This window comes from Melanotaenia boesemani, chromosome 8, assembly GCF_017639745.1.
Source record: "Melanotaenia boesemani isolate fMelBoe1 chromosome 8, fMelBoe1.pri, whole genome shotgun sequence".
Classification (NCBI taxonomy): Eukaryota; Metazoa; Chordata; class Actinopteri; order Atheriniformes; family Melanotaeniidae; genus Melanotaenia; species Melanotaenia boesemani.
The window spans coordinates 16,311,314-16,322,430 of NC_055689.1; the positions used below are offsets into that span (position 1 = coordinate 16,311,314).

The 11,117-nt window shown below is 37.5% G+C and overlaps 1 protein-coding gene across 1 annotated transcript; it reads right to left on the reverse strand.

Annotated features, from left to right (window-relative positions):
* Nucleotides 1–500: 500 nt before the first annotated feature.
* On the reverse strand, nt 501–10,909 carry LOC121644510 (mucin-5AC-like). Its single transcript, XM_041992485.1, has 11 exons — nt 10,775–10,909; nt 9,180–9,218; nt 8,586–8,693; nt 7,531–7,632; nt 7,286–7,315; nt 6,484–6,522; nt 5,994–6,122; nt 5,413–5,535; nt 1,544–1,666; nt 1,110–1,195; nt 501–1,022 (listed from the first exon to the last, which is right to left on the reverse strand). The coding sequence occupies exons 1-11, from the start codon at nt 10,830–10,832 to the stop codon at nt 948–950; spliced, it is 912 nt and encodes a 303-aa protein (XP_041848419.1). The 5' UTR covers nt 10,833–10,909; the 3' UTR covers nt 501–947.
* Between the last annotated feature and the right edge of the window lie 208 nt (nt 10,910–11,117).

Here is an 11,117-nt window from a genome sequence, read left to right on the forward strand (position 1 = left end):
ACATTACAGGATTAAACAAACATAACACCAATTCTTAACTCAGTGGTTCCCTGTTGCTGTGGAAAACTGAGCTTATGCTGCCTCCTACTGGTAAAGATGTGATGCCAATTAAGTTGCCACTTTGAGTGGACCAAATATGTTTAAAGGCCTAAAAAAAGGTCTATTGAGAGACATGCATGTGCTACTAGATTGTTTCAGAGATTTCAGATTTATCATCAGCTGGGTAATAAAAATTTATCAGTGACAGTGTTACAAAATGTTGGGGAGAGAAAAAAAAAAGAGTACGCTGCTAAATTTATGATACTGGTTTGGTCAAAATGTGTCATTTCTTTAACATATCATCAAATATGTGAAACATTACCCTTTTCAGTTGTAATACTTTGTAAATGTTTAATGTGAGTGAGCTCACATTAAAGAGAAAAAGAGGTTTGAGAAAACAAAGCAAAAAAAAAGCTCCAAAATGTCTGTATAACTGGTTAAAAAAGACAAGTGTCACAATACAATGTTAAAGACAGATTTTTATTTCCTTGATTCACTGCTTACTTGATTATACATGTAGCTATACTTGAACAACAACTTAAAAGACTGAAAGCAGCAATTAATCATTCGGCATATTTGTTGTAGCAGCAAAGATTGGAACTTGAATTAAAACATTAAGATTTCTATTACATGATTGATAAATGCAGAATTAACTAAAAAGTCTTGATTACAGCAAGGATTAGGTAGACATTTTTGCTTTTCATCTTTAAATAAAGTGCATGATTCACCATTTGTAGATTCTGCATGGCCTAAAAGTGTTCCCTATTTCAGTTTGTGGTCCAACAATCTTGTAGTATCTAATTTTAACAATTTTAAACTTACTTTTGACAAATAATTTAGCAGATAGTCATAAAGTCTGTTCTCAGAGTACATCTGGTGCTTGCACTTTATGAAAGAAATGCCGTTTATCAGGTGACTTGGATGCGTCGGACATTCAGTGTGCAGTCTCTGCAGTTCTGCTCGTGCAAGAGCTGAGATAAATACTGGAAGAGAAGACATTAGCTGATTATGCAAACAAAGCCTTTTTTATGATACTGCATAATGCATATTTGAATAGGTTTTGTACTTACATTGGAAAAAGCCTCTAAAATGACATCATCGTTGTTCTCGTGGGTTAAAAAGGAGGCCCTTAAATGAAGTATCACTCTTTGAGATGCTAAAGAAAAGCAGTGTGTGAATAAAAATATAATTATGTAAACTCTTACAGAAACTACATCTCTGAAAGACAAATAATAAATAAATAAATGTAAAATAAGTAGATTGTCCTACTCGCTTATTGTGCACTATTATACACTGTGTGGATGACACTAGATTTGATTTCATGTGGATAATTTTGGCATATGTACATCTGTAGACATACTATAGGGGGAAATGCTAAATTTACAGAGGCTCTGCTAATGTAAATGTTAACTCATTGTTATGGTTGACACACATAATGAACCATTTTAATGTAAACAATTCTACTTTGCTTTTGTTATGAAAATGTTTGTGGGCAATGACCAACCTGGTGTAGATGAGTTAGTGCTTGAAATTTGGCTGGTAGCTGTTGTAGAAGACGGCATGGATGGTGACATTGTGCTCACAGCATCTGGTGGAGATGGACTACCGGTGTTTGTTGGACTGGAAGCTGCAGTTGAAGAGATCAGAAGGTGAAAATGAGGGTGAAACTATGGTTTATTTGTGTTGCATGTTGCGGGATTAAACAGTCAGTGATGATGTGTTCATGTGTGCCGGCACATTTGTTGCATTTTTTGTTGCGTTGGTTGCCGTGGAAGCTGACACTGGTTGGTGTTTACATTAGATAATGTCAGCATTGTTCTGGCTGCTGCAGAAATACATGCTGTGGTGATATGTGCTGGTGATGTGCGAATCAATACCAAAATATGGATACTACCGATACCAGTTTATGGTCTAGAATAGATTTTCATGTTAGCATATCTATATGTTAGGGATTAGGGGTCAAAACCTATTGCATAAGTCTATCACAAATTGGAATACAGTGGAAAGTAACTATAATATCCAGATCTTCTCTAAATTATACCCAATTGGCAGGAACTACTTTTTTCCCCCTCCTGCCATAGTCAGATATGTCTCATTTGGAGTCCTTTGATGCTGAAGAAGAAAGCAGTGTGTCAATAAAAAATTATGTAAAATCTTACAGAAACTATATTTCGGAAAGACAAATCCATGTCAGAAACTACTTTTGTCTGCTGCTATGGTTTTTCTGGGAATGTTTGGTTGTTGCCCTCTGCTGCTGAAACTTTTAAAAGTCAGAGAGCTTTGAATTATAAAAATTTTCAAAGTCATCTTTGTAAAGGAACAAAACAAAACCTTTTACTAGCAATGACATCAGCATCTTAAGAGTTTCCATGAAACAGCTGGCATGAAACATGCTATAATATTTTCTCACCTCACTTTCTCATCTAGAGGCACAGAATACCACTCCAATTATTCTATTCTACAGTCATTTAGCAGATGCTTTTCTCCAAAGCATCTTACATCTGAGGATAAGAACACCACAAGCAAGAAATCAAACAGGAGGAGACATCATCTTTAAGTTGTATACGGCTGTCAGTCCAATTCGACACAGGTGCTGTCATGTAGTGCTAACGGCAGAACATTTTTTTTCTGTCTTCATCTTCCTCCTTTTCCTTCCCTCCCTCCCTACAATAGTTCATTGTTTAATTACGAGATCATGATTTCATCACACAATATCATCTTAGGCGTAAGTGCATGTAGCTTATTCAGTGCTAAGTTGTGCCAAAGAGCTGTACAAATCTAAATCATTCTGAAGAGTAGAAGAGCGCGGAGTTGCACAGCTGAGTCTTTAGCGTGTTCTTAAAAGTGGATAAGGACTCTGTGGATCGGACAGAGTTCGGTAGATCATTCCACCACCAGGGAACTACAGAGGAAAAGAGTCTAGCTACTGATTTCGCGCTGAGTTATGGTGGGAGCACTAAGCGTCTTTCACTGGCATTGGCAAGACCGGCCATCTGAGGCAACATGGACCTTAAAGGTCAGCTGGTTGTCTATCATGACACCAAGATTCTGGCAGAAGACTTAAGCACAAGCATGACAGAGTCAAGCTGCATGCTTATCTGTGGCGGTAAAGAAGGATTGGCTGGACAGACAATAAGCTCGGTCTTGGATAGATTTAGCTGTGGGTGATGACCCTTTATCCATCAGCAAGGCATGCTGATATTTGCATGGAGATGGTTGTGTTGTCAGGTGGGATGGAAAGGAAAAGTTAAGTGTCATCTGCATAGCAGTCTAGGAGAAACCATAAGAGCTCATGACTACACTGAGTGAGGTGGTGTATATAGTGAAAAGAGGGCCAAACACTTAGCCCTGAAGCACCCATGTGATCTGGACAGGCCCTCTCAAGATACTCTGAAGGATCTTCCTGTGAGGTAGGACATGAACTATGAAAGGATAGATCCTGATATGCCAAGCTCCAAGAGTGTGGAGGGGAGGATCTGGTGGTTGACTCTGTCAAAGGCAGTGGACAGGTCCAGCAGTACAAGAATTGAGGATTGACCAGCAGATCTGACAAGCCGTAGGGAATAAGCAACTGACAGGAGAGTTTCAGCAGAATGACCCTGCCTAAGCTAGACTGATATGGATCGAAGAGGTTGTTGTCGTGGAGGAACTGTGACGGAAGATGGCACGCTCTAGTAGTTTTGACATGAACAGAAGCAGTGAGACTGGCCGTTAGATTTCAGTCTGGGCTGGGTTGAGTGTGGGTTTCTTCAGCAGCGGGGTAACCAGAGTTTGCTTGCAGGCAGAGGGAAAGACATTGGATTTAAGAGAGGAGTTGATAATGTGGGTTAATGCAGATTTGATTGTAGGTAGAACACTCTGCAGGATGTGGGTAGGGCCAGGGCCAAGAAGACAGGTTGTGGGGTTTTGAGTTGGCTAGAAGTCTAGAGACTTCGTCCTCTTTAGAGAGCGGAAAGAGAAGAGGGAGGCACCAGTAATTGGTTTGGGTAGGCTGGGTTGGTCAGGCTCAGAGAATTGGTTACTGTTGTTAGCCACCTTTTCCGTGAAGTAGGAAACGTTTCTGCAGTCAACACAGTGGGTGGTTGAGCAGATGGCGGAGATAGATGGGAGTCAAAGGCCATGAACAGTTGTTGTGTGTTGGGAGCATGGCAAATCTTGTTCTGACAAAAGACTATCTTGGCAGCCTTTAGGCTGGATGTGAAAAATGCAAGTTCCTGCCAGTACAAGTCAGTGCGCTATTTAGATTTGCACCACTTTCTTTCTGCTGCCCTGAGTCCTGCTCTGTGAGCCCTTAGAACCTTGGTGAGCCATGGACTGGGAAGATTTTGTCTAGCTGGTTTTGACACCAGAGGACCGAGTTTGTCCAGACAGGAGGCAAGATGGGTGACACGTCTTGGTCTGTACCCATGTCTAACAGGGATACGTTTGAAGCACATTGTGCATTGACTGGGTTGTGAGGATGTCATAGCTCGTGCCCTTGCTTTTCAACGATGGACTTGCGCAGGTAGACTTGCAGGTCTTTACACCTATGTGGTTTTACCCTTACATGGACTGATACAATGACTGACGCCTCACTAACACTTCAGAGCACCATGTATGGTAAAGTACCTGGAGCTGACACAGCTGAATTCACTTTGCTTGATTGCAACTGGCTGAAACTGTCTCTTTTTGCTTTGTCTTGAGCAGTAAACAGTGGGTGTGACCTCATGGCCTTAACTGATTGTAGTAAGAAGGTGCTAACATCAGTGCCCAACACTAGCACTGTAAACAATAACCCGAAACCAAGACAGAAACTTAAGAGGTAACTCACCTAACTGACTGTACCATCCACGACTGAATTCAGTGCTTGTTCTTCTGAAGTTAAACAAATTCTTTTACACAAGATTTTTCTTAAAATCAGTGCCTCTTTCTGCTTTGCACTGAGCAGTAAACAGTGGATGTGACTCGTGTCATGGCCTCAACTGATTGTAGAGAGAAGCTGCTAATGACAGAGCCTCACACTAGCAATGTAAACAATAACCCAAAACCAAGATAGAAACTCGAGCAGTAATTCACCAATCTGATGGTACCATCCTTGTTTGAAATCAGTGCTTGAACTCTGCTTAAACAAATGTAAAATAAGATTTCCCTTTTCACTTATTACACAATTATATATTGTGTAGATAACACCAGATTTGATTTGATGTGGAATAGCATTAGCATATGTACAGTACATCTTTAGACATGCTGTAGGGGGAAATGAAGTAGGGGGACTTACAGAGGCCCTGCTAATGTAAATGCTATCTCATTGTCATGGTTAAGACACATAACCATTTTAATGTTAACAATTCTACTTTGTTTTTGTTGTGAAAATGTTTGTGGGCAATGACCAACCTGGTGTAGATGGGTAAGCGCTTGAAAATAGGTTGGTAGCTGTTGTAGAAGGCGGCATGGATGGTGACATTGTGCTCACAGCGTCTGGTGGAGGAGGACTACTGGCGTTTGTTGGACCGGAAGCTGCAGTTGAGAAGATGAGAAGGTGAAAATGAGAGTGAGCCTAAGTTTTTTTTTTTTTTTTGTGTGTGTGTTGCATGTTGAAGGATTAAAAAAAGTTGTGATGATGTGTTTATGTGTGCTGGTACATTTGTTGTATTTTTTTTGTTGCGGGGTAACAAATAATACAAGGGTAACTTCCTTTACCCTTAGCGTAGGCTGGTTTGAAAGTGATTTTCCAAACATTAAGTTTCTGTACAAAGTATTGGTATTGGATCAGTATCACCAATGTTTCAGTGGGCTGGGAGCCTGAGTTATGAATAGCTGTCAAAATACCATCTTATTTTAATTTTAATTTTAGTGAACTTGCTTATTGGTGCTATGGTGAAAGTGGTGACTAAGAAACAAGATCTGCATCATAAATCTTAATATCGAAGTCTTAAATAATAAAAGTTTTTGGTGTTGTGTTTATTCTCACTTACATTGTTGACAGGTTGAAATGTAGTCAGCACAGCAGTCCCCAAATTGCACACAGATCTGGTCACAGAAACACCCTCGATTACAGCTGTTGTTATGACCAGGGCAGCACAGTGCTGGTGGACCTGCACATCCTTGATAATAGACACAGAACAGCTATATGGGCACAACTACAAGCTCAGCAGGACACATATTTATATGTAAGTGTAAAAGTGGGATGCCATTTCTAGATAATTTGCATGACTTGTCATCTAAATCCAAATTCAGATGACAACTCTGACTTAGTTTGATTTGAGGTTAATAGGTCTTCAAATTGAGGTATTTGTGAAATATTTTCTGAACTTCTGGAAGATGTTAGGATGAAGACATATGTTGACAATATTTAATACAAAAGGAATGAGAAATTAAAATACATGTAGCTTGAATAAGACAATTAAACAAATTTGTTGAAGTTTTGTAAAAAAAGAGTGTATGGGGTGGTGTTGTGAATATTACCTTGTAGGCTGGGAACTCCTATTACAGTTGTTGTATGAGCTAAGAAATTAAAAAGCACAGCATTTGATTTGAAGAAAAAAAAAAAGAATATTAGTTAAATCTTTTCAAAACTTAATTGCTGTTGCAGAACTAAGTAAGCATTCCTGTAAAATGTAAGTTTCAGTGTGATGCTGAAACTTTGTTTCAATTTTTAAATTATATTTAGTTTTTCACTTGACCAATCAGGTAAATTTTGAGCAGATTACATGCATATTTAGGTCACATGCACATATATACACCTCTCAAAAATAAAAGGAGAATTAAAACAGCACATCTCAGATCTTGATGAATGAAATATTACAATTGAAAATCTTTATTCATTAGTAAGTAGAATGTGTGGAGGTCAACATAAGAATGATCAATGGAAATCAAAATCATTAACCCGTGGAGGTCTCGATTCAGAATCATACTCAGTTATGCAAACGTGATCAAAAATCAGCCCAAAGGATGAAGACAGGGAAATGGTCTGTGGCCACCACCTGCAGGAACATTCCTTTATAGGGATTGTCTTTCTAGTTGCTTTTTATTTCCACATGTTGCCCTGTACATTTACAGCAAGTGAAATTGATTCACAGTCTAGTTACATGATAATGATGTGTTCCCTTTATTTTTTCAGCAGTGCATATAGTTATATTAGTATGGGTCACTACAAAAGAAATGAGGGTTGACAATAAATGCAGCTGGGATGAATCAAATGGATGATTTGCAATAATTGTAGCAAAGCATCACAAACATGTAGTTGAGTGTCCAAAGTGGTGTTTACCTGTTGGACTGTTGGTAATTCCTGTTGAATCTGTAGTTATTTGAGAAAGAAAGTTATAAAGTACAGTGACAGATTAATCTATCTGAATTATAAGAAAAAAATAAAATAAAAAGGTAACTTTGTGTCATGTCTGCCATTGTCTAATGGCAAAACTATTTGGTACAGAAGAACTTTGAAATAATGCTTTCTTAGAACTGTTAGAATTTAGATTTGAAGTAACTAAAAGTTAATTTTGGTAACTGTACCATTATCTGTGCTGGCTGCAGTTGCTGTGGTGGTGTTGAGAACGTCAGATTCGGTTCCATCTGCTGTTGAAGATGGGGTACTACTGGTATCTGGAAGTGTTCCTGTTACAAGCATACATATACAATAAATAAATAAATAAATAAATAAATAAATAAATAAATAAATAAATAAATAAATAAATAAATAAATAATAGTAATAATAATTGATGTCAAGCCAGCTATTTTAAAACCTGCCTTACACATAACACATAAAGTCAGTGGTGATATATTGCTATCATCCACCAACACTGATCCAAACAAATGAAAAGATTAAATAATTATTGATTTACAGAAATGATCACCAATACAATTTGAAGTGTTTCTCCACAGATTTGTCAAATCCTAAAAGACAATTGTATTACTAAATGGGGAATAAACTGACTTGGGTTAATTAAAGTGGACATGACATGGCCTTAAGTTGGGCTCTCTAACTTAGTTATTTGTAATGTTTCACACTTTTCCTTTAATGTCTGACAGCTAGGCTGGTTTTTACTGCCAAGCCAGGTATTTCCATAACCTAATGGAGAAACCAAGAAAAAATATGCTCTGCCAGACACATACACAAAATAGGGCTACTTTTGTACTCCGACTTATGTTTTTGGTGTTTACATGATACAGAAACACACCACCATCAAGAGAAAGTCTGTAGTTTTGTCATTGGTTGGTTCATTTTCACAGGTTGTCCCACAGTTAAACACATAATTTGGAACAGAAATTATGTGGATATCACTTTTTACTTTCTTAGGAACCTCAGACTACAGCAACACATACAGCAACAACAAACAAAGGTAGCAGCAGTGGTCAAATTACAAGCCAAGTGTCTGCCACATTAAACTATTCAGAAATAAGAAGTGTTGTTATTCAGACTTTCCTTTAAGATATGACATATGTTCAAATAACTAAACAAACAGCAAAAGAGAGGTTTTAAGTGAAGTGTCACTGTTTGGTAGAAGAAGGACACTGTGTTAATAAAAATGTACATATCTCTAAGAGAAGTTCATGTCAGTGACTGTACCATCGACTGGGTTGGTGGCAGTTCCTGTGGTTGTGTCGGGAACGTCAGATTCGGTTCCATCTGCTGTTGAAGATGTGGTACTACTGGTATCTGGAAGTGTTGCTCCTGCTACAAGCATACATATACAATAATTAATTATAATAATAATAATAAATAAATAAATGAATGAAATAAATAAATAAATAATAGTAATAATAATTGATGCCAAGCCAGCTATTTTAAACCCAGCCTTAACCAAGTCGTGAAATATTTTGCATACATCTGACAGAACAATTTGACAGGATTTAACTGGGAGAATGACAGATGATGCTAAATACAGGCTAATTCCTGAAGAAAAGGAGCAAAGTTTACCTTCCAGCTGGATAACGACCCTAAGCAAACCGACAAAGCAACACTGGCCTTGTCCTGGGCTTTGACCACTAAAGTAGTCAAAGTTCAAGTTTCAATCCAACCGAGACTCTGTGGCATGACTTAAAGATTGTTGTACACCAGCAGAATACATCAAAATGAGTAGCTGGAGTAGTTTAGCTTTAAAAAATGGGCAAAAAAGGCTAACAAAGAGTACAGAGTATGAGTTAGTGATGTGTGTATTACCTGTTGGAGTGCTAGTACTTCCTCCTGGACTTGTTTGAGCTGCAAAAAACACAAAGCACGATAAAATGTCATTTGGCGGGGGGAAACAAAACAAAAAAAAAAACTAACTTCAAAAGGAAGTCAATGATATGTCTGTGATGCTAAAGTACTTGGTACAGCAGAGCAAAACAGAGGAATGCTGTCTTTCCGGTTAGATTGGACAAATTGTTTTAAATAATTATACATTGTGCACTCTATTTTTACAGTACATTGCAGATCCACACTGCTTCCTGATCAGCCAATTATCTTGTAAAATTAAAGAAAGAAGATATATTAAAGAAGCAGCCATAGCGCAGTGGAAAGTTATCCTCCAACCAGAATGTTGGTGGTTTGATGGGTGGCCCATCCATGTATGAAAAGGTTATTGTATCGAAAGGTTTCTGGGCTGTGGGACTTCTAGTGTCTAAAAGTCTAGTAGGACTTTTTAATATGTTTTATTCCTGTTTTCTGGAAGCATTTTGAGATTCCATGCAATATAAAGTGCTATACAAATAAAATGTATTATTAGTGTTAGGAAAGACACTGAATCTTAAATTTCTTCTGATGTTCGTTTTATAATTATAGGACAAAGGTGTTCCATGTAAAGAGTGCTTTTTTATATTACATACAGAGGTATACATGAGTGTGTGAGTTGGTAAATGTTTGAGCACGAACCATCTATCTTTCTTATTAAAAATATTCACTTGTTACCAGCACCTGTAATGTTTCACTGTTCCATTTCCAGCAACTGGGCTGGTATTCAATGTGATGTCAATTACTTTTCCTAAGCCTGAAGATGCCCTTGAAATCTCAGGTTCAACCAGATATTTTCCTAACTTGTAGCTGGTATCTCATCTTGTACATTTAATAAGACTATCTCAATATCTTTGTGAAACCAAAGAGAATAAAAGAGGGGGGAAAAAAGTTAACAGGACTTATTACTGGTTGGGAGGACATTAAAGTTGAAGAAAGAAAAAATCAGTTTCATAAGCTGCCGAGAGACAGTGTTGCACAACAATGTGATTATTCCTATGAGTGTTGAATTTATAGCTTCATAATACAAGCCTCAAGATATGTCACAACAGACCAATAAAAGGCTAATGTTATTCAAAAAGTAACAAAAGTTAAACATGGTTTAACACATAAAATGTGTTAAAACAGTATAAAGGTCTTGTCTTAGCATTGATTACTGATTTCTTCTTAATGCCTATTTTTAAATCTTTCCCCACTCTAGTAAGCATCACTAGTAATGGCAACCTTTTTACCAGAAGATATGAGTGAATTCCAGTTAGTTTTGATCAATTCTACACCTTGGCACTATAACCGAATCCAGGGCCCTCATAAAACCGAGTAGTAAATTAAACTAAAGGTGAAACCGGCAGGGAAACAGGAGCTTACATTTAGTCAGTTTTACAATTGAGAACATTAAAGTCAAAAATCCAGATGACTTGTTCAATATTTTAAACCATTCATTCCTTTGCAGTCAACAATTTGAGCTTATTAACGCTTCACTTTGTGTTTTACATAATTACACATCAGGTTTTATAAATGAGGTTACAGTATAACATTTTACTCACCATCAAATAAAGGCAGCATCGCCAAGAGGAGGAAGAGATGAAGACCAACCACACCCATGACTGCAAGACTTGAGTGTAGCCACGGCTTTAGTCACTTTCTCAATGAGTTTGCCGTCTTCTAACAATTAGTTTGCTTTTGTGGGTTTTAAGTAAGTATTTTATTTCCTTCTTTGAAATAAGTTTTTCTTCCTGCTTTACAGGTTTTTAGAGAGAACCAAAACTATGTAGTGACGTCAAGTGTTGCAAATTCACTTTGAACGCCTTAAGACAAATTTAAAGTGCATATTTAATAGTGCAGTGAAGTGGCAACAGAAAAAAAAAAAAAAAAAAAAAAAAAAAAAAA